Source organism: Mustelus asterias, chromosome 14 (genome assembly GCF_964213995.1).
Source record: "Mustelus asterias chromosome 14, sMusAst1.hap1.1, whole genome shotgun sequence".
NCBI classification, from domain to species: Eukaryota; Metazoa; Chordata; class Chondrichthyes; order Carcharhiniformes; family Triakidae; genus Mustelus; species Mustelus asterias.
Genome location: NC_135814.1, coordinates 38,966,615 through 38,990,990, shown reverse-complemented (window position 1 = coordinate 38,990,990; position 24,376 = coordinate 38,966,615). Strand labels below are relative to the sequence as shown.

The 24,376-nt window shown below is 42.3% G+C and overlaps 1 protein-coding gene across 1 annotated transcript in view; it reads right to left on the bottom strand.

Annotated features, from left to right (window-relative positions):
- lrp2a (low density lipoprotein receptor-related protein 2a) overlaps window positions 1-24,376 on the bottom strand; it is a 297,083-nt gene that overhangs the window by 178,366 nt on the left and 94,341 nt on the right. The window contains exons 4-11 of the mRNA XM_078228217.1: window positions 22,348-22,464; window positions 17,968-18,114; window positions 16,726-16,842; window positions 14,636-14,764; window positions 12,896-13,065; window positions 11,456-11,679; window positions 9,180-9,386; window positions 3,375-3,577 (exon numbers count right to left, since the gene is read on the bottom strand). Coding sequence (XP_078084343.1) covers window positions 3,375-3,577; window positions 9,180-9,386; window positions 11,456-11,679; window positions 12,896-13,065; window positions 14,636-14,764; window positions 16,726-16,842; window positions 17,968-18,114; window positions 22,348-22,464 — 1,314 coding nt within the window. The remainder of the gene's footprint in view (window positions 1-3,374; window positions 3,578-9,179; window positions 9,387-11,455; window positions 11,680-12,895; window positions 13,066-14,635; window positions 14,765-16,725; window positions 16,843-17,967; window positions 18,115-22,347; window positions 22,465-24,376) is intronic.

Genomic DNA, 24,376 nt, shown 5'->3' with positions numbered 1-24,376 from the left:
ATGGGTCAAACTCAGATTAGGAAACAGGAAGTACAATATTAGTTAGTGAGGTAGTCAGAACTCAGAAAGACAAAAGAAAACAAGGATTAAAAAGTGTCCAGCAAAATAAATTGATGGGGTTGAGCTGTTTATACTTCAATGAAAGGAGTATTACAAAGCAAGGCAGATAAGCTAAGGGCACAGATATACACATGGCAGCAGGATGCCATTGCTATAACAAAAAGTTCATTTAAAACTCTTCTGATATCCTCTGCATCTTCACACAAGTTCCCTTCTTCATCTCTGTTGCTCCCACTTTTTCCTTAATTTTCCTTTTGCTCTTTATATACCGGTAAAACACCTTTGAGTTTGCCTTAATCTTGCTTGTGAAATATTTCTTTCATGTCCTTTCTTTGATTTCCTTACTTCTTTCTTTTACTTGATCCCTGTGCTTTCTATACTCGCCTGGTCTACCTGCAGTGTTGAGTTTTTTTGTGACTATCATAAGCTTTCTTTTTCTGTTTAATCTTCCCCTGCATTTTCTTATTTTTGGAGGGAACATGTTTATTTTGTACAATAAGGATTTCACTTATTGGTGCTTCCCACTGGTTTTCCACTGATTTATTCTTTAGCAGTCAGGTCCAGTCCACCTCAGCCAAATCACTTCTCAGTTTTGTAAAATTAACTTACCCAGTTTAATACTGTTACTCTTGATTTATCTCTGTCCTTTCCATAATAATACTAATTCTAACCGAATTGTGGTTACTATCCCTGACATGGTGGTCCACTATCACTTCACCCACTTACCCATCATTATTTTCCAAGGGGCAGCATGGTGGCACAGTGGTTAGCACTGCTGCCTCACGGCGCCAAGAACCTAGGTTCAATTCTGGCCGTGGGCCGCTGTCTGTCTGGAATCTGCACGTTCTCCCCGTGTCTGCATGGGTTTCTTTTGGGTGCTCCAGTTTCCTCCCACAGTCCTAAGATGTGTGGGTTAGGTTGATTGGCCATTACAAATTGCCCCTTAGTGTCAGGGGGGCTTGCAGGATAAATTCATGGAGTTAAGGAGATAGGGCCTGGGTGGGATTGTTGTTGGTGCAGACTCGATGGGCCGAATGGCCTCCTTCTGCTCTGTAGGGATTCTATGATTCTATTCTATGATAAATCCAGAATTGCTTCTCCTTCATTGGGCTTGTCACATATTGCTTAAAAAAAGAATTCCTGGACACAATACATTAATTTTTCACCCTCAATGCACCCACGCTATCTTGCCTGAAAACTCTATACCCAGGGATACTGAGCTACCAATTTTGCCCCTCCTTTTGTCTCTGAATTCACAAAGGAAAGGAATGATGCACATATAGCAATCTAAGAGGAGCAGTGTAAAATATTGGATGAAGTAATCACAATGAGCGAGGATGTGTTGGAGGAGTTGGAATCCTTGGAAAATGGATGAGTCACCAGGGCCGGGTGGATTGTTCCCTGGATGTTGAAGGTCAGGAGAAAATAGCATATGCTCTGAGAATTATATTCCAATTTTCACTAGACACAGGGGAGATACCAGATGAATGCAGAGATGCAAATGTGGTTCTATTGTTTAAAAAGGGTACAAAGGAATTGCCATACAGTTATAAGCTTACTTTAGTGGTGGGAAAATTGTTAGAATCAATCCTGAGAGATTGGATAAACTGTCACTTAGAAAGGCATGGACTAGTCAGGGATAGTCAGCAAAGCTTTATTAAGGGAGGTCATGCCTTACAAATTATTTGAGAAAGTGACAAGGCAGATCGATGAGGGCAGTGCAGTGGATGTTGTCTACATGGATTTAGTAAAGCATTTGATAAGGTCCCACATGGCAGACTGGTCAAAAAGGCCATTAGATACCGGGTATGCCACAGGCGTGTTTCTTGGCAGCGGGAGGCAACGCGCCGTTTGCTGGCAGCAGGATTCTCTGGGCCGCCGCTGTCAATGGGATTTCCCATTGAAGCCACCCCAAGCCAGCGGGAAACCTGCTGGTGGGGGTGCACTTCTGGCAGGACCAGAGAATCCTGCCGACTTGAATGACCGGAGAATTCCGGCCCCAAACTGACAAGAAAGACATTGCACCTGATCTTGGGCTTGGTCTGACTCTTGATCTTAGCAAAAAGGCTGAGAAGCAGCTGCCTGAAGATGTTACCTTCCCTTCCACACCCAGACTCTTCAGACTCAGCTGCTGGAATCCCTGGCTCCTATGCAACTGATGTCAGAAGAGTCATCTTTGTCAGAGAGTGAGGTGGGGGATGGGGGTTTGGAAAGGGGCAGGGGGTGTGAGTTGAGCACTTTTTTAAAAATTGGGTGAAAAGGGATGGGGTCAATATTTTGGTGGGTTGGGGGAATTAATATTGTCAAAGGATGAGGAGGGTGAACAACTTCAGGGGTGAATGAGGTGGTTGAACATTGTTGGTGTGAGGGAGGGCGGTGAAAAACTTTGGAGCTGAGAGAGGGGGTTGGACATTATTAGGGTGAGGGGGGGAGAGTAGTGAACAATTTAGGACTGGGGTGGGTGAACCTTGTCAGGAACGAAGGAAGGGGTGAACAACTTTGGGGATGAGGAGACACTGTCAGTGGGGCAAAGCTGTGCGATTTCAGAGGTTGACAGACCTGTTAAAACATTGTAAGTCAATGAATTGAAGGCAGACCTTAAGGGGCATGTCACCAATTCACAGTGAGAAAAGGGGCACGGCCGCACTGAAATTATGTCTGACAATTTGTCTCCAGATTATGTGCACTCCTGCAGCCCTGCTGGAATAGGCAACAGGAAACATCTAGGCTCCAATGTGAAATGGTAAGTGGGCCGATTACAGTGGAGTCAGAGTGGGACACAACCTCACCGATGCTAACTGGAAGATCTGAGCCAATGGCTGCAATTTTACTGTCCTGCCTGCCACAGGAATCGGAGCGGGCGAGGGGTGGACCAAGGAAAGGTCCATTGACCTGGGGCGGGATTTTACGGTTTCAGGATGAGCGAGGCCATAAATCGGCCCAATGTCTTTTATATCAATGGAAATGAAAGAGTGTCTTCTTATCTGGAAATGAGGCACATTTTAAATTTCATTTGCAATAAATTGAGTTCTTCGCACAATTAACAGCTGGAAGTGTTTCCATAAGATATAGGATGTCAATGATAAAAATAAGTGCAAAATCATCCACAGAAAGTAAAAAATAGTTTGAGAGGCAATTTGATTTACATCCTACCGAAATTCCAAAAATGAAATTAATCTGGAACCTATTCTTTGTTGTAAGTGTTTAAAATTGTGTTTAAAGTTTATGTACCATGAATTACAATGTTACTTTCATCCATTGAGTAAAATATTAAAATGTACTAACCTAATTCCATGCAATTGAATTAAACTTACCCAGTGGCTGTCTGAATGCATGATAAACTGTCAATCCAAATGGTCTCAGTGAAGATTGATAGACAACTTGTGGGTTGTTTTCTGTAGACTTATTGGATCTCATAACTGCCATCTTGGTCCAGTCAGTATAGAATAATTTATCCTCAAAATTGGTTATTCCATAAGGGTGGGGAACAGCAGCACCTCCACTAACAACAGTTTTTCTGTGCAAAAGTGAGGCAAACATGTTATAAGACATTAAAAACATTGCTGGACAACTGCCTATGAAAACAATATACTCTAACCATTGCCTAATTGTCCTATTGAAATTAAATTCAAGCTGGCATGGATGCATTGTGACAGAATCATGCTAACAGGATCATTATAGACAAAGGAGTTGGGTGGCATATTACCCGATCCCTATGGGACCTGGGTTTATATTCCAACTGATGGCAATGAAGCCTTCTATCTGATGAGTCCAAATGTTTTCCATGAAATAGGTCTTCCCAGTCTCAATGCAGTTTGGTTGGGAACAGATCCATACAGCCCAGCATTGTTCAAGATTCAGCAAAAACGGGAATCAAATTGACAACCTCATGATGTGAAACTACGGGGGATTAAATGGAAAATTGACACTGTTTTAATGCTTAAAGGGATGGGGAGAAATGTTAAGAGAGTTTTTCTTTGTATCCAGGGAAATTTTAATGATACAAAACATGGAAGTAGATTTAATTCCATGTGCACTGATATCCTCCTCTCTTCTGCTTGTTTGGCTACGTGCAACAGAGTTGCTGCAGAAAGCATCAGAACTTGTAATTAATAACAAATCGGTTTGAAAGGTATTGACTTAAATCCAATTGTATTGATGATGGATAAGTATGAAGTTCCATTTTCTGTCAGAACATAGTTTGGAAGCACAGAGGTAAAATAATCTTTTTACTGCATTTGAGTGAGCCGATGGCCGAGTGGCATTATCGCTCGACTATTAATCCAGAAATTTATCTAATGTTCTGGGGACCCAGGTTTGAATCCCCCCAGTTGGTGGAATTTGAAATCAATAAAAAAAATCTAGAATTAGGAATCGACTGATGACCATGAGACCATTGTCAATTGTTGGAAAAACCTATCTAGTTCACTAATGTCCTTCAGGGAAGAAAATCTGCCTTCATGTGGCTCCAGAGTCACAGCAATGTGGTTGACTCTCAACTGCCTTCTGAAATGGCCTAGCAAGCCACTCAGTTGTATTAATCGCTCAAGAAGGCAGTTCACCACCACCATTTCAAGGAGAACTAGAGATGGGCAATAAATGCTGGCCAGCTAGCAATGCCCATGTCCCACGAATGAATAAAAAAATAATAATTTTAGACTGCATTAGTTAGAGGATGTAAGTCTCAACGGTGAATTTGTTAACCGTACGCAGTGGAAGACTTTCACAGCTGTAGTCAAATAAATCCACTGAATCAGGAATCAGTGGATTGAATAATTCTGGCCATCAGTTTCAGAAATGGTGAAGACTCAAATTTCTGTTCAATAGCATTAAGCAGTCAGCATGGTTTGCAGTTGCTGCATTCACAACAATTATCCAGAGACTATTTGCCCAGAGAGATACCGTATTCTTTCCTTTTTAAATGCAAGGTGGGACTGGAAACCAACTTTGCAAATTTAAGGCTGGAAGTACAGGAAGTGGAAACTACTGAGGAGCTACAAAAGTCAGGGTACAGAGTGAGTATGAAGTTCCAAAAATGAAAGTGGTTTCTTTTTCTCAGAAGATTAATATTCTTTCTCCTGTCCAATTGAAAAAAGGTTGGGACTGGATACAATGCTTATTAATATGTATGACAGATTTCAATGCTTTTGATGGATAAAGGTGACATAAACACTATTTTCATTATGAATGAACAAATAACAATGTCTTTAATGTGGATAAGTGCGAGGTTATCCATTTTGGCAGAAAAAATAGAAAGGCAAATTATTATCTAAATGGAAAGCAGATTCAAAATGCATCCAGGCAGAGGGATCCTGATGTCTATGTTCATGAATCACAGAAAGTCGGTATGCAGGTGCAGCATGTAATAAAAATGGCAAATGGGATGTTGGCATTTATTGCAGTATAAAAGTAGAGAAGCGTTATTGCAATTGGAAAGGGAGTTGGTGAGACCACATCTGGAGTATTGTGTCCAGTTTTGGTCTCCTTATTTGAGGAAGGATATGGGGGCATTGGAGGCAGTTCCAAGGAAGTTCACCAGATTGATTCCGGGGATGAAGCGGTTGACGTACGAGGAGAGATTAAACACTTTGGGTTTGTACTCGCTGGAGTCTAGAAGGATGAGGGGGGGATCTAATTGAGGTATATAAAATTAATTTTAAAAGGGATTGATAAAGTAAATGTAGACCAAATGTTTCCTCTTATGGGGCAATCTCGAACAAAAGGTCACAGGTATAGGTTGAGAGGTAGTAGATTTAAAACTGAGATGAAGAGGAACTACTTCTCGCAGAGGGTGGTGAATTTGTGGAATGCACTCCCCCATAGTGCGGTGGAGTCTGAATCAGTGAATGGTTTCAGGAGGGCGATATACATATTTCTAATTAAAAAAGGGGGAAAGAGGGATATGGGGAACAGGTGGAAAGATGGATTTGAGAAAAGGGAGAGATCAGCCATGATTGAATGGCCGGGCAGGCTTGAATTTGCCTATTCCTGCTCCTAATTCCTATGTTATTTCATTTCATGTTGAACAGTAAATTGGAAGGCTGGGAATTTCCCATTAGCTTAACAAACTGTGGTGAATATAATGGGCCTCCTTCTCTCCACTCTTTACTTTCAATCTAAATCTCCTATTATCCTTGAAACCTTAAAGCAAGAAGTGATGGATCATTGTCAGTACACAGATTTAAGCTTGCTGGCAATGTTGAGCACAGTGTTTCATCAGTGGCATATTAAAGCTTCTCAAATGGAATTGCAACATACGCAGTCAAACAGACACAGCAATAGACAGCCAGTCTAATAAGATGTCACATACAATCTAGGATGAGGCCCACAATGCAGATTGTGTTAGAATCATAAAATAGTACACCACAGAAGGAGCCATTTGACCCATTAAATTTGCGCAGGCTCTTCTGAATCCAGTTGCTCCCACATCCTTGCTCTTTCCTCTATCCCTGCAAGCTGTGATAGAGTAGGTATGATTGATTGAAATATCATTATTTTAATTATTAGAATAAGGAGGCACAAATGGACGACTTTTTAAAATATTTTTTCATTTCTTCTTTCTTGTTCAATCTCTCCACCATTAACTGCACAGCCCTGTCCTTCTCCCCAACCCTTTGAAGGAAATTATCTCCAACATCCTCACCAGTGCTCTTTTAAACTCATGATTTCCTCTTCTTGACCACTCCTCAGCCCCCTTGTCTGCACCCTCAACAAACATTCTGGATAACCTCCTACCGCAGCACAACATCCAATTAACTTGAATCAATTATGTGGATACAAGTTAATTAGTGGCATTTTAGAATGACATACATGATCTTGACCTAGTTGACCATCGTAAAGACTATTTTGCTGTGGCCAAAATCCTCCTACTAAAAGCAATAACAATCCCGTAACCTACTTCTTCACCATAAATCATCTCTTCCAACCTCCCAACCACATGTTATATTTTCACTTATGTAATTGTGAAGTGGCATGGTGGCACAGTGGTGGCATTGCTGCCTCACAGCGCCAGGGACCCGGGTTCGATTCCCAGCTGGGGTCACTGTCTGTGCGGAGTCTGCACATTCTCCTCATGTCTGCGTGGGTTTCCTCCGGGTGCTCTGGTTTCCTCCCACAGACCAAAAGACGTGCTGGGTAGGTGCATTGGCTGTGCTAAATTCTTCCTCAGTGCACTCGAACAGGTGCCAGAGTGTGGCAACTAGAGGATTTTCACAGTAACTTCATTGCAATGTTAATGTAAGTCTACTTGTGACACTAGTAAATAAACTTTAAAGAGTATTTCATTGATATTTTACTTCCAAACTCAAGATCATCAATCCATTGCTTCTTTTCGAAACAAAAAATTGACCTGAAAGGTGAACTGTTTCTCTCCCTACAGCTGCAACCTGACCTGCTGAATATTCCCATCATTTTCTGTTTTTTTCAGTTGGCCACTTAACGTCCTGCCATTTAAAGTTCTTGCCCAAATCTATTTGCATTGCTATTTCTCAATTATACAATTTCACTGATCACACATTTGATTGCTACTTCCCCACCTCCCAGATTTATCCTTTCTCCACTCGTTGTCTCGCTTTTCTCTTTTAAAGAATGTTAGATTGCCCATTTACCTGGGAAATACATAAAGTGAGAGTTGCTGTTGAGTTTCAATCCATCATGGAACATTTTCTAGTTTCATTCACACAAAGAAGCAGCACACGTTAAAAAAAGTTATTAAATGTGGTTCACGAAGAACAGCAAACAATTTATTCTTGAAGACGCTGGGCAACACAGAACTGTTTGTTCCTTCTTTTGTATCCATTTTTGTTAAGTAAATAAAACACAAGCATTTACTAAACTTATCATTACTGGGTACATCAAAAAATAATTCCAGCATTTTATCGCAAAGCTTTCAACCTTTGAAGTGTCTCTTTCTTCAGCATGGTGTTATTTTTAATTAATTTTGTGGATGGTTACTGCCAAGTCTCATAACCTTGAAGACTCTTCACCAAGCACATTCATGATAAGAGAAACTGAAAATAGTTCTTGTTCGAGTTATGTGAAAATATATTATGTGAAAATATATATATATTATGTGACTATGTTGTAGTAAGACTTTTTTGTTTATTCAATCACTTCTGTTTCTATAGTAAAGGGGATATAGGACATGTAACAGTGATAGGAATATGGTTAGAACATAATACAACCCCAAACACACGTTAATAATGCTTATATTCTCTCAAGATTACCATTTTTAAATTATATATCAAACATTTTTTCTTATAAACAACAGCAAGCTGAACGTTAGGATAAACAACAGCTGTTCAAGATCACAGAATCGTTACAGCACAGAGGAGGCCATTTGGCCCATCGTGTCTGCAGTGCCTCTCCAAATGAGCATTGTGACTTAGTGCCATTCTGTTGCCTTTCACCCGTACCGTTACACATTGTTTCCATTCAAGGAATCATCTAATGCCCTCTTGAATGCCTCAATTGAACCTGTCTCCATCACACTTCCAGGCAGTGCATTCCAGACCCAAACCACTTGCTGTATGAAAAAGCTTTTTCTCATATCATGTTTGCTTCTTTTACAAAATACCTTAAACTGTGCCCTCTCATTCTTGATCCTTTTACAAGGGGGAACAGTTTTGCCCTATATACTCTGTCCAGCCTTCTCATGATTTTGAACATCTCCTTAAATCTCCTTTTAGCCTTCTTCTCTCCAAGGTGAACAGACCAACATCTTTAATCTAACCTCATAACTGAAGTTTGTCACCCTTGGAACCATTCTTGTAAACCTCTTCTGCACTCTCTCCAAAGCATTCATATCCTTCCAATAGTATGGTACCCAGGACTGTACACAATATTCCAACTGAGGTGTAACAAGTATTTTGTATAAGTTCAGCATAACTTCCTTGCTCTTGTGCTCTATGCCCCTATTAATAAAGCCCAAAATACTAAACGCTTTATTAACTGCTCTCTCCACCTGTCCTGCTACCTTTCAATGATCTATGCACATCTCTCAATTCCTGCACACTTTAAGAACTTTACCCCCTATTTTATACTGTCCTATCATTGATACTTCCAAATAGTTGGATGTGTTAAAAAAAAATCAGTCAATAGATTGTCCTTGATACATTTACCTTTCAAGGCCATCATATGTTACAGTTTCAATGTAGTCATAACGGCTGTCGACCCAATAAACTCTTTTTGTAATGATGTCCAGTGTTATTCCAGCAGGCCATCCTAGCTTTGTCTTGACGAGTTCAAAGCGATGTGTTCCATCCATAAAGGAACGTTCTAGTTTAGGTTCTCCTGAAATGTCATTCCAGTCAGAGAAGAATAAATAGCTGGAGAAAAAGTGATAGTTTTTTTAATTAGTTTTAATGGAAAGCCATCAGACACAACAATTCAAATGCTTTTCCATTCAGTACAATGAATAATTGCAATGGGGCCTTCCCCCCCCCCCTGCAGAGCTCCTCCTTTGCCCGCCCTGCAGAGCTCCCCCTTGCCTCCTGCCCCCTTGCAGAGCTCCCCCCATTGCTTCCCCTTGTCATAGCCCCACCCCACTCAAGCTCCAACCCCACTCAGGTCCAATCCCCTTGGCACTGCTCCTACCACTGTTATGGTGCCCAGTGGGCAGTGTCAGGCCGCCCGGTGGGCAGTGCCAGGATGCCAGGTGGGCACTGCCAGGTCATCACTGCTCCATGGGCACCGTCCGGCCATGCCCCCGACCAGCCGGGGTCTTCAATGTCCTCTGATCTCCCTGTCATAGCCATCACGTCTAGTCCCCGTTGGTGGAATATGGTTTACGGCGCAAGATCAGCTCACACCCCACGCAAAAGCCTCATGCGCTATCGTCCCAGCTCATGCCCAACATGTTCAAAAGATACTTGCACAGTTAAGTTCCAGCCTAAATTTCTTTTGCAGTTAGCTTAAAAGAAAAATCCTACAGCTTTTGAAAATAATAATGAAGCTAAAAGTGAGGTGTCAGTTATGTGTAGCAACATAAATCAGCGAGTTCTAGAAATGGGGCGGCACGATGGCACAGTGGTTAGCACTGCTGCCTCACAGCGCCAGGAACCCAGGTTTGATTCCTGGCTTGGGTCACTGTCTGTGTGGAGTTTGCACGTTGTCTCCGTGTCTGCGTGGGTTTCCTCCGGGTGCTCTGGTTTCCTCCCACAGTCCAAAAGTCATGCTGTTTAGGTGCATTGGCCATGCTAAATTCCCCTCAGTGTAGCCGAACAGGCACTGGAGTGTGGTGACTAGGGGATTTTCATAGTAATTTCATTGCAGTGTTAATATAAGCCTACTTGTGACACTAATAAATAAACTTTAAACGTGCAACTTATGGCACAACATAATCTCCAGAGTTTGCTGGTTAGTTTATGCATAGCGGGTGTCATGAACATGCTGTTAATTTTTCCAGCCACTCAAAATGCCTATTTGATGACAAGAAGCAAACATTAATCTATGAAATTGTAGAACATAATGTGGGTCAATCTTTGCCATGTGCTATAAATCTTATTATTACCTGATTAAGTTTCATTTTATATTCAGAAGAACATTATCAGATCAACATCGAAAGAACAAAGATACATCTGCTTTGAATAATACCACACAATATTTTGCATCCAGCAGTTTAACATTGCCACCTTTGCCAGTACAGTTCTTCCTCAGTATTGTACGAAAAGTATTAACCTCAGTCAGGTGCTCAAGTCCCTGGAGTTAGGACTTGAATCCACAACCTTGTGACTCAGAGTCAACAGTGCTGCCACTGGGCCAAGGTTGACTACGTGACAGCATTGGCACTAGTCAGCAGGTTCATTTTGTGCACAAGAGAATGTCTTTTGCACTAACTAGGATACCTCCATTTGTGACTTAAATATCTGTAAATTTTCATGTTACAGAATCTTTTTCAGGTAGCAATCCTGATATTTTGGGTGTATTTCTAATTTAATCTACTCAGTGGGGAATCACTGACCACCTGTTTTACACTTCACCCGATTTTATTTTCCATTGACTTCAATAGAAAATAAAATCGAATGGGTTGTAAAATGCACTGCCAACCCAATCCCATTAAATTTCCACCAAGCACATTAGATTAAAACTACTCCCTTCAACCTTACAGATGTAGATTTATATGTGCTCTGCTTTCATTTGGAATAGCAATTTTAACATTAAATACAGTTCAATTTCAGCAGAACACTCTTTGAAAGCAACGTACAGGTTCAGAGCTCAGAAAGCCGGAATTTAGCCACTGACTTCATTAAACTGATACAAACGTTTACCATCCTCACCACAGAGGCTGTGATATTGAAAGCAAACCACACTAAGTGCAACACACGTGGTCACTTTCCAAAATCAAAGAAATTACATGATTTGTTTTATTACAAAAAGCAATTCTTTCAGCGCTTACCCTACAGTGGGGTCAACAGCAATGCCTCGGGGGCTTCCCAGGTTTTCTGCAATTAGTGTTATGCGATTACTTCCATTCAGATCGACTACTTCAATTCGGTTAATGCCGGTTTCCACCACATACAACTTATTGTTCACCCAGTCCACAGCTATGTTCTCAGGAGTATCGATGGAAACATTTAAAATTTGTTGGATCCTGGTGCCACTGTGATCCACAGAGAACAGCTAATAAAGACAAGAAAGCGAAGTAAAATAGTCTGAAATATTTTCATTGGTCTTTGGAATTGTTTTGATCAAATTGCTTTGCCTTAAATGTGAAGGAGCAATACAGAATGTATGCTACACTATAGATTACATAATACTTATGCAATATATATGGACGGAGACACAGAGAGAGAGAGGAGTCTGTTTGGGTGCGATAACTCAAGAGTTATTTCTTGCTAACAGTTTAGATTAAACAGTCAAACCATTCAATCTCATCGGGTTTGGAAAGTGGGGATAGTGGGGATTTAAAGGGTATAGACATGCCTTTCACCAGTTGGTCCCAAGGTCATTTGGCTACTGGGGATCTGTATTGAGTGGTGTATCCCAAGGGGATTCTCACAGTTACTTCATTGCAGTGTTAATGTAAGCCTACTTGTAAAAGTTTATTTTGTTAGTCACAAGTAAGGCTTACATTACACTGCAATGAAGTTATTGTGAAATTCCCCTAGTCGCCACGCTCCGGGGCCTATTCGGGTATATGTCCCTCGCCAGCATGTCTTTAAGACTGTGGGAGGAAATTGGAGCACCTGGATGAAACCCACGCAGACACAGGAAGAACGTGCAGATTCCGCACAAACAGTGACCCAAGCCAGGTATTGAACCCAGGTCCCTGGTGCTGTGAGGCAGCAGTGTTAACCACTGTGCCACCGTGCTGCTCTCTAAAACTTTATAATCTTCATAGACTTTGGTGCTTTCACACTCCAACAAGTTGCCAACTATGCACCTCCTCCTCTGATTGTTAAATGTTTTAGTTGCTTTGGCCACTTTTGCTCTGTGAAGAATTTATCTTCTTGCACCATGACTGAGAATTTAACAAGTGGGGAAAGGCTCGTTTACTACTGTAGTGGTAGAAAGGTAAATAAGGGGTTGGGTTGGGTGTAAGAATGATAAGGACCGCTGCCTTTATTCAAGCTTGAATTTTTCAGTGATTTGCAACTGTCCACAAGAATTCACCATCAGCTGCATAACCTCCGTGTGAGACAATGCAGTTCATTTGGAATGTAGAAAGTTTAATCACAGAAGCGTTACCAGATTAGCAAGCAGGTTATCAGCAGTAAAATACCTTTGGGAAATCAGAACTTAGAAACACAATACGCATGGTGTTAAAGAACTTTCAACACAAGTTCATCTTTCGCAGGTTATTGATTCAGTGCTTAGTTTTGGGAACCTTGCCTACCTTATTCTGAATGGTATCTGTCCAAAAGATCATGCCAAGATAGTAGTGGAAATCCACACCAACGGCAATGCCACGATTGCGAGACTGCACAAGAATCCGTACATTCCTTCCATGAACATCACCAATCAGCAAATCGCGACCATTTGAGAAGATAATGGATGGAATTCCAGCTGAAGGCAGGAAATACTTTTACATTAAGTGTCCAAAAATATTTTTCAACTATGTTAATCCAAATTTTAGAAATGCCTCCTTACCTGTTTTTGCAATCATAACACAGATGCTATCATATGTCCATTTTGAGAAGCATCTACTTAACTGTGCACTGACTTTATAATAGTTTGAAAGAAAAACCCCAAAAAGTGATATTATTTCTCAAATTACTGTTGTGTTGATTCATTTCAAGGGGTTGGTTCAACTGAATGCACAACTCGATTGTCTGTTCCTACTTTTCCATTTTGTGTTTTTACAGCTAATCAAAGGATTTCAGAGTCTCCAAGAGTGACATTTTCATAAACGTGGAACTTTTAAAATTTTGTATTGTAGTTCTCCTCATATAAATTCACCATTTCCTAATAATCATCTGCAGATTTTATCAAACCTGCTGAAATGCCGCAGAACACAAACAGCTTCATAGGAGCATTGTGCATAATTCAGTAAACTGATAGTCAGGAACAGTAACAGTTGTTTCCAATATACAAACAAAATAAACCATCTGACTTTAGCATGGGGCCAGACAACGGGTCCCGTCTAATGTGGGGCAGCTGATCCCCCCAGCAACAGAAGTCGGTGGCTCAGGAGAACAACAGGCAGGGGAGTTGGTCAGCCCTGTACCCCCTTCAGGGCAAGAACCAGTGTCCTCAGCAGGTGTCAGGCACAAAGAACTTGCTAGATTGGGACAACAGGGAGGAGGAGATCGGGCGGAGTTGCCAGAGGCTATGAACAACCTTGCATGGATAATGAGGGGTCTGTCGAAGCCACGAGTGCTTCAGGCATGGGAGAGCACGGCCACCTCCATCAACTGTTTGGCGATCTTCATGGAATGTCAGATCCAACAGCCCAGCTTTTCATTCTTATTATATTGACAAGCTGAACATCTTTGGCCGGAATTCACCCACAGCTGGGATTCTCCGGTTCCGCTGCTGGGAACAGAGATTTGGCTGAGCGCCAAAGTCTCCGTTCTGGCTGGCAGCGGTAGCAGGCCATGCGAAACCTGAGAATTCCAGCCTTTGTTTCTCTTCAAAACGTCGAACAGAAATATCCACCAACCAAGACTTCCACCGGATTTTGTTTAATATTGATTAATCGAATAAGGTGAGACTTCAGGAACATTTTGTCTGTTCATTCCAGAGTTTGGCACATTTAATCTATGCTGCCATTCCAGTCCAGTACTGTGCGAGTGCTGCACTGTCAGAGATGTCCTCTTTTAAACAATACATTAACTCAGTTTCAGAACAAAACAATTTGGCACTATTCGATGATCAGCAAGGGAGTTCTAATGGTGTCCTGGCCTTCATTCATCCCCCAGTCAGTAACACTGAAACTGATTATCTGGGCATTTACATGCGTGGTATTTGAGTGGCCTAGCCGTATTCAAATTGCTACATTTTTCTATCCTACAACAATGACTATACTTCAGTAGAACTTCATTGGTTATGAAAGGTGCTAAATGAAAGCAAGCTTATTTGTTTGTTCTAATTGACACCTAAAGGAACAAATAAGAAGCTGATGCTCAAAACTTACATGACGCATTTGCTCGGCAGTGCTTATGGTGTTCTAGAACATAGCCCTGCACACAGGAACATGCATGACTTCCAACTCGGTCTTCACACAGCTGGTCACAAGCTCCCCAGACATTACATTCATTAAAGTCTAAATCAAAAGAGGACAGAGAGGGATTGATATTTTACATATGTCTTTGGCTCTTTTGTACACTCCCTATCACAACTGCAGTGGGAGAATGACAGGAGGACCATGAATTAGGCCAGGAGCTCGATCACTGAGTCGTGGTCAGCCCAGCAGGGATCTCTACGAGACCTTACCACTCCAAACAAGGACAGCGATGTAACAGAGAGTGTGCAGGGAGGAGATTCCCAGGTTGGCAGTTTCTTTGGACCTATCCTTGGAAAAGAGTGCAGGAGAGAATGGCAAGTGCGAACCAGCTTATTAAACAACTGTCCATCTAAAACAGGAAAGCCCAGTTTTGTGTTGTACCTGAATCTCCCAAAAGTGTATAAAAAACACGTCTCCGTTATCCAACTATAAATGGGACTGATGGGCCATGTAGCATTTCTTCAACACCATCCCACTCATATCCATAAGACTATAGACCATAAGATGTAGGAGCAGAAGAAGACCACTTAGTCCATCGAGTCTGCTCCACCATTCAATGAGATCATGACTGATCTGATATGATCATTCTGAACTCCACTTTCCCCCTATCCCGATAACCTTTCAGTCCCTTATTGATTAAAAATCTGTCTATCTCAACCTTGAACATACTTAATGACTCAATACCTACAGCCCTCTGGGGTAAAGAATTCCACAGATTCACTACCCTCTGAGGGAAGAAATTCCTCCTCATCTCTGTCTTAAATGGATGACCCTTTACTCTGAGATTATGCCCTCTGGTCCTAAAATCTCCCACAAGGGGGAACATCCTCTGAGCATTTACCCCGTCAAGCCCCCTGAGAATCCTATGTCTCAATAAGGTCGCCTCTCATTCTTCTAAATTCCAATGAGTTCAGGGTGGCACGGTAGCACAGTGGTTAGCACTGCTGCTTCACAGCTCCAGGGTCCCGGGTTCGATTCCCGGCTCGGGTCACTGTCTGTGTGGAGTTTGCACATTCTCCTCGTGTCTGCGTGGGTTTCCTCCGGGCGTTCCGGTTTCCTCCCACAGTCCAAAGATGTGCGGGTTAGGTTGATTGGCCAGGTTAAAAATTGTCCCTTAGAGTCCTGGGATGCGTAGGTTAGAGGGATTAGCAGGTAAAATATGTGGGGGTAGGGCCTGGGTGGGATTGTGGTCGGTGCAGACTCGATGGGCCGAATGGCCTCCTTCTGCACTGTAGGGTTTCTATGTATCTATGTTTCAATCTACTCACCCTCTCCTCATAAGAAAATCCCTTCATCCCTGGGGTCAACCTAGTGAACCTTCTCTAGACTGCCTCCAATCCCGGTATATCTTTCCTTAAATAAGGGGACCAAAACTGTACACAGCATTCCAGTGTTGTCTAACTAGTGCCTTGTATAGCTTTAGCAAGTCTTCTCGATTTTATACTCAATTCCCTTTGAAATAAAGGCCAATATTCCATTTGCCTTTCCTATTACCTGCTGAACTTGCATGCTAGCTTTGTGTGATTTATGCATGGGGACCTCCAATCCCTCTGTGCTGCAGTTTTCTGCAGTCGTTTTCCATTTAAATAATATTCAGCTCCTTTATTCTTCCTACCAAAGTGCATAACTTCACATTTTCCGACATTATATTCCATCTACCAAGATTTTGCCTACTGACTTAATCTGTCTATATGCCTCTGCAGACTCTCACCACCTACTTATCTAGCTCTGCCACATTTTGCAAGCTTCCCCCATGTGTTAGTCACAAAATATGCTCCACACTAGGTGGACACTCCAGTTTGTGCAATTGAAGTAATCAGCAGCTGATTCTGCAAGATCAGCATTAAGAATTTCTGCCATTTACATCAGATTTTAAGCCCGTAGGTTCTAAAAACCTATATATTTTAAAGCATTTAATTATCTTTGCATTCGAGCATTTACAATACCAACAACATCAGACAGAACTATAGAAAAAAACCTGTTATTCTTGCAGGACTCACCAATACAGGTACGCCCATCAGTGCTCACGACAAATCCTGATGGACAATAACAGACTCCACCTGATGGGGAAGCATGGCAGCGATATTCACAGCTTAAAGCAGCACAGTTGGTTACACCTAGAAGAAAATAAATACATATGATTTAGGGGAGACTTTGAACAACAAAATAAAGCAACTTTGGTGACATTATAATGAATTGGTTGGATTCCTTACCTCCTGCAATGAAACTTTAGAAATTCAACTCTGTGATCTTGCATTAATTTTGTAAACTGAACTTCTCCTGATACTTGTTATGAACATTGAACTTTATAAGGTGTCTATGTTTTAAAATGTCTCCTGTAACTTAAGGTGAAGTACAATGTTCTGGATAGGAGATGTGTTGTTTAGCCATGCTAAATTCTCCCTCAGAACAGGCACCGGAGTGTGGTGACTAGGGGATTTTCACAGTAACTTCATTGCAGTGTTAATGTAAGCCTATTTGTGACACTAATAAATAAACTTAAAACTAGGTGGTGAATATATTGAACATCTATGTGGAGACAGGACCATGTGATCTGGTTGTCATGGAAAAATTGAAACCTATTAAAAATCAGGTGACAGTTTCCACATCTTGACAGGGAAAGAGACAGGGATAAGTCAGTATACAGGAAAGTTGGAAGGAACTAATTTTTAATGTTACATATCAGTCAGAACTGTGGTGTAAAGTAAAAACATTTCATGAGGCGTATTTTGGTTGCATTAGTTAGTTAATACGAAACATGCCTTTTTTCTTTAGTATGATGTACTAATTGCCTATTAAGTAATGTATGGTCTATGTTAATTTTAGATTGTTTCTTATAGTAAAAATCTTAAAACATGGAATCTTGCCCAAAAATGGTATAGTGTTGTTTCCAGCGAGAAAATAGGTGTGTTTCTCTCAAGATCTTATGACACTCTGCCTAAAAAAGTCAAGGGAGTGTGTTTCACACCATCATGCAGCGGGTTGGGACCGCAAACAAAGCCCAGCTGCACATAACAGCAATAAACCTCTCTCCAGCCCACCACGGAGGTCTCAGGGACCCCCCTTCCCCACCACCGATCAGAGTCAGCACTTAGAATCATAGAATACCTACAGTGCAGAAGGAGGCCATTTGGCCTATCTAGTTTGCACTGACTCTGAGAGAGTTGGCCTACTCCTATTCCTATTAGATTACCGTCCAGATGATAAGGACAAAAATTCCCCTATTTCTTCAAACTACTCACTGCAGTTGCTGCCTGCTGTGGTGTTTGTTTCATCTTCACCAAAGGAACAGTCTTGGATATGATCACATAGTTTGTTGACAGGGATACAGTGGCGGGAAGTCGGACAAGTCCATTCTCCTGGCAAGCAATCTTTCTGTCCCCTCCTTTCTGGTCAGAAAATGGAAATAGAAATATATTTTTAAAACCCGTAGGAGCACAGCAAGAAGCATGCATTGGTTGAAGCAAATCTTTGAGCTTTCTAAAAATACATTAGGCAGATCCTGAAAACTGGAACTCAAATGCAGTGAAAATAATGATATTACCATTATATATCCCCAAATAGGAAATATGGAGATATATGAATATATTTATTAGGCTAATATATACATTCAATGTTCAATTCACTTGCATCATAAATTCTCAATACAATCGATTGAAATTGCAGATTTTCTGAATTATGACTTTTTGTCAAGATCTTTTGCTCATCGCAAGTCATCAATATATCACAACTGGAGCTGAGGTCAAGGGATCCTGAAGTCAAGAGTTCCCACATCCCAGTTGGAATTCAATGGACAATTGGCACAGGTTCACTTCATCACATTAGGTGTGTTTAACTGGTCCTAGTGGAAATGGGGTGAACCTGGGGTCCCAGGAAGGATCAGGGTTGGACTTTGAGGAGCCCAAAAAGCATTGGTAGGGGATTAAGTGGCCATTTGTGAGAGGCCCATTCTGGCACCCAGATGCTCCCTGGAAGCGAACCAGCACCAAGCTGGCTTCTTATCTACATCAGCATTGCAGAACCTTTGGTGGAGGAAGTGTTGGACATGTCCCATTTCTGCTGTCCCTATACTTATGAATTTCAGCAGGATTAGTGTTTTCCATTCTGCACTAAGGGTGGTGCTGCGATAATGTACAACATCATACTTGTACAATTCTTTCAGGCTAATCTATCCAAACATTATTCAAAATAAAAAGATGCTGTTAAAGGTTTTCCCTGTAAATCATTCCATGGTGCGTTCTCCATAGCAACGCCTTGACCAATCAAAGTCAACTTGCCAACCAAACAGCACCCTTTCTTATGCAGTATAAATTGCTCCTCTGACATTTGGAATTCTTGCATTTGTCCTGATGAGTTCAGGATGAAAAGCTTCAATGACACGTCTCTTTTTTTTCAGCAATGCTCAAGTTATGTACCACCAAGCAGTTGTTAATATGTTATTAAAAATCTTATATTTGCCCACATTTCCTGTCCGCATCATTTGACTTCCTATTATCAGACCTTTATCACATAGAACATAGAATCCCTACAGTGCAGAAGGAGGCCATTCGGCCCACCATGTCTGCACAGACCACACTCTCACCCAGGCCCTATCCCCATAACCCCAGACATTTACTCTCCTGGTTCCCCTGACACTAAGGGGCAATTTAGCATGGCCAATCCACCTAACCCGCACATCTTTGGATTGTGGGAGAAAACCGGAGCACCCGGAGGAAACCCACGCAAACATGAAGAGAACGTGCAAACTCCACACAGACAGTGACCCAAGTTGGGAATCGAACCCAGATCCCTGGCGCTGTGAGGCAGCAGTGCTAACCAGTGTGCTACCGTGCCACCATATTTTGTATCAGCCATTGTAAATTCATAAGAGGGTTATTATTTTTAAACTTGCCATCATGTCATTAAACAAAGTGGTCCCTTTGTGACTAGGCTATAAACATACTCTGTGGCCGCGATTCTCCCATCCCAATGCGCTAAAAAATCTCCCAACCTTCTCACATTGGCCGATTCATGGTGTTTGGGTCCCGTTAGCGTCTCCCAGCGTCGGATTTCCAGTGGTGCCAGCTCCACACCAGAAATTGGCGGGAAGGCGTGGAAATCAATTAAATGTTAATTTCAATATGAACATTGGGGCAGTGCCAAGGGGACAAGGCCAGTGGGGGCGGGGCCTGATGGGGGTGATCAGTGGAGATGGGGGGTCCCCCTTTCATTTCGCATACAGGGTCGGTGAGGGAAGGAGGGAGGCAGTGATCAAAACGGGCTGAAGGGGATGGGGGGTCAGCCTGCTGAGGCGGTTGAGATGGAAGGGGAATGGTCGGGGGGGGGGGGGGGCAGCGATCGGACCATGGGGGACGGAGGCCGCTGTTGCGGAAGTCGCCCGGCTGGCCAGTGATTGAGCTGGCCAGCAGTGCGGGGCCACTGCACATGCGCCGAACTCGGCGCTGGCAGGTTGGCGCATGCGCAGTGGCCTGCTCAGCGCTATGCTACCAGCCTCTCCAGTGGGAATAGGCCCTGCCCACTGATTTATAATGATATATATGATAGTGACGTCTGCAGTGTGGGAGATTCTTCTCTGAATTCCCACTGACAAAACCAGCATGAATTACTCCAGTTTTCACACAAATTTGACACATAGATTTATTCTGGGAGAATTCAGGCTAATGACCCTTCTCTGGAGGTTTTATGAACCTTAGTTCATCATTTTGCAATTTTTGTTGGTCAATTTTCACAGCAATGTTTAGATTTTCTACATCGTACTTCAGCAACTTTGCCAATCTTCCAACATAATAGGCAAGTAATCCTGCAGTTAGACTCAATCAGGCTCTACCCCCTTCAACCTCCTACTCTTCTTTTTCCTCCCTTCTTTTCTTCCCTCATTCCTTTCTTCCATTTCACTCCCTGCTCCTCCACTCCTTCCTTCCAATCCTTCTGACTCCCCCATTCCTCTTCCTCTCTTGTTGCCCCTTCCATCCCTTCCTCCCATCATCCCTTGCAATCCCTACCCCTCCTCCCCTGCTCTAATGTTTGACAATTTTTTCTTCTTCTCTCCTACTCCTTTCTCCTCCTCTCTTCTAACTAAGCCCATTAAATTCACTTCACTTAAAAAATTGCACTTCAGATTGGTCCGTGAATGTTTGATTTAACACAGGTTATAAATATCGATGGCACTTGTTATCCCTATGTTGACACTGTTAATTCTAATTATCATTTTTAATTTAAATTTTAGACGCAAACAAACCTATTTGTAGAAAGCAGATAGGCAATGAGATTGGGAGGGTAAGAAATCAGAAAAATATCACCATGATTGATTGGCAGAATTAGGCCACTCGATGGGCCGAGTGGCCTAATTCTGCTCCTATGTCTTATGGTCTTATGGAAGCGGTTGAAACTGAAGGATTTCTTGGGTCTTTCAATTCCCATTCTTTGAAGAGTGAGGGAGTTCTAATGAAAAGCCATGAATCTGAAACATTAGTCTGTGTTTATCTGCCAGTTCTGGGGCCCCAAAGACAGAACTAAACCTGGGTCCTGAGTGAACACTGGCTGGCAGTGGTACTGGCTGCCTTTGACCTCACCATCATATTAAGGACAGTGGGTGGGATTTAGATGTTGCCCACCTCGAAGGCTGGCAACTCTAGAGTCTCAACGGTAGCTGCCAGCTAAGGTGAGCCTTGTGGAGACATCTAGGAGGCAAGTAGGGGTAAAGTTAGATAACAATCAGAGGTTCCAGGCAGTTAGGCCCCTCAGATTTAGGGCCTTCTGAGAGCCTTCTGGGGATGGAGCCTCCAGTTCCGATGGTCCCCTAGACCGTCGCAGAGAGTCTGCTTCCATTAAGCTGCAGCTTCTACATGTAGAGGACGCTGCTCTGCCACTGGACAGATCTTCTCATTTCTCAATTGGCTGCCCACCTCTGTGGTGCAGCGGCCGATCCCAATCTCTGCCCGCCATAGGGAAACATTCTCTGCAGTGTGGGTCTCTCAGGGAGCCATCCTGATGCTGCCCGCTGCTATTTTTCTGGCTTCCTCCTCCCACCCCTCCCACCCCACCAAACCCAGGCTCCAAACCTGCCACCTCAGGGCTCTGCCCATTGTGTTTCCCTCTCCACAGGTATTGCCTGATCTGCTGAGTGTTTCCAGCAACTTTTGTGGTAGAATTTTCAAAAGTAAAATCCTGAAGAACTACATTATTTGCTGTAAAGATTCCTCCTGATCCTATGGGCAGAATCTTAACAAAACTGACCCATCCACTAATTCAAAGTTTGCATACTTAATTACTTTCCCACCAGCTGTTTGCTGGTTCCCCCCCTCACTTGCAAACTCCCACCGGTCCAATCCAGAGGTGGGTGGGAACATGTCTGGTTGCTGATCCAATGTCACTCTTTAGAATTTAACCCCAATCCTGAACCCATCTCCCCTATAATACTTTTCATGAACTCCATGAGAGCAACATTAACGCAGTCAACCAAATGAACTGAAACATAATTCATCGTGCTGGCGCAATGAAAATTGCTCAATCTACAATTCAAGGTTACGTGAATGAATGTTAACTTCTATAATCCTCGTTCCATAGTTTACAATCTCGCTCATTTAAACTTTTATACACTCACTGACTGCCCACACTCTTACCACATCCTCTTTCATCAGCATTATCTCCACAGTCATCATCTCCATCACAGAGCCAATTCTGATGAACGCAGTGGCCACTGGGGCAGGTAAAATAATTTCCTGTGCAGGCTGGATAAACTGCAAATCACAAGAAAATATCACCATTTAATCATTAGAAACGATCTCAAATATTAAAATATTGTCCCATCAGTGTGTTAGAATGTATTTTTAGATCAGAACAGAATTTGCTGAACATTACACTCATTTTTGGTTTTTACCCATTTAAAACTAACTAAAAATAACTTTAACCCAGTATGTTTGATCCCTAAATTCATGCAACAATTCAATATCCATTATTCAAATGACCTACAAATTTACATTGCATAGACTGACTTATACCATTTATAAAAAATGATTCTGAATGGGTGAGGTGGAAAAGATACTGACATACATTGTAATGCCAGTTTCTATAGTTGCAGACTTGGACACATGCACCTCCCACAAGGGCAGATGGAGACAGGGAAGAGAGTTTCAATCCAGCTTGCTCCCATACATTTCTTCAGAATTGGTTATGGAGCATCAGATACATGTCACATATCTTTTGCTTGACCGTGGGTTGTGAAAATATTCAGCCTTCTCAAAAAAAACTTAAACAAAGTTTTAGTGTGCATGGAGCCACAAAATAAAATGGCCTCAAACTTGATGCCAATTGCCAAAATATTTTATTCATTGTTGGGATGTGGACATCATTGGCTAGGCCAGCATTTATTGACCATCTCAGTCATTGACCTTGAGAAGCTGATGATGAGCTGTCTTCTTGAACTACTGCAGTTGTGCAGCATAAGTACACAACAATGCTGTTAAGTAAGGGGTTTAAAGACTTTTATCCAGTTATAATGAGAGAACAACAACATATTTCCAAGTAAAAATAGGTGTAACTTGGAAGGGAACTTGTTCCCATGTGCCTGCTGCCCTTGCCCTTCCAGCTGGTACAGGTCTTGAGTTTGGAACGTGCTGTTGTAGAAAGCTTGTCGAGTTGCTGCAGTGCAGCTAGTAGTTGGCACCCACTGCTGCCACTGTGAGCCAATAACGGAGGGAGTGAATGCTTAAGGTAGTGCAAAAGATGCCAATTAAATGGGCTGCTCTGATACATCGTTACCATGCATCTTATAATGGAAATAAGGTCATTGATGAAGCAACTGAAGATGGTTAGGCCCAGGACACCACCCTAAGGAACACTTGAAACAATATCCTGAAGCTGAAATAATTAGCCTTGAACAATCACAACCATCTTCCTGTTTTGAATTTAGCGTAAAGTGCTACATAACATAATGGAGGATGTCCTCATTATGAAGATGGGACTTAATCTCCACAAGGATTATGTAGTTGTCACGCCAACTAATACTGACAAAGATGGACCCATCAGCAACAGTTGAGGTGAAGTCACATATGTTTTTCACTCATGTTCATTCTCTCATCATCTTCGCAAGCAAAGGCTGGCAGATGTGTTCTTCAGAACTTGGCCAGTTTGGTCAGTGGTGGATATACTAATCCATTCTCGGTGATAGACATTGAAGAACTTCACCCAGAGAACATTTTGCACGCTTGCCACCCTCAATGTTTCTTTCTTTTTATTTATTCCTTCATGAAATGGAAACATCATTGGCAAGACTAGCATTTGTTGGTCATCCCTAATTACACCTGAGAAGGTGGTAGTGAGCTGCCTGCTTGAACTGCTGCAGTCCATCTGGTGTAGGTACACCCACAGTGCTGTCAGAAGAGAGTTTTAGGATTTTGACCCAGCCACAGTGAAGGAATGGCAACATAATTCCAAGTCAGCATGGTGTGTGGCTTGGAGGAGCACTTGCAGGTGATGTTGCTCCCATGTGTCTCCTGTCCTTGTCCTTCTAGAAGGCGGAGGTCGCAGATTTGAAAGATGCTGTCGAAGGAACCTTAGTGAGTTGCTGCAATGCACCTTGTAGATGGTACAGACTGCTTCCAATATGCATTGCTGGGTGAGGGAGTGAATGTTTGTGGATGGGGTACTAAT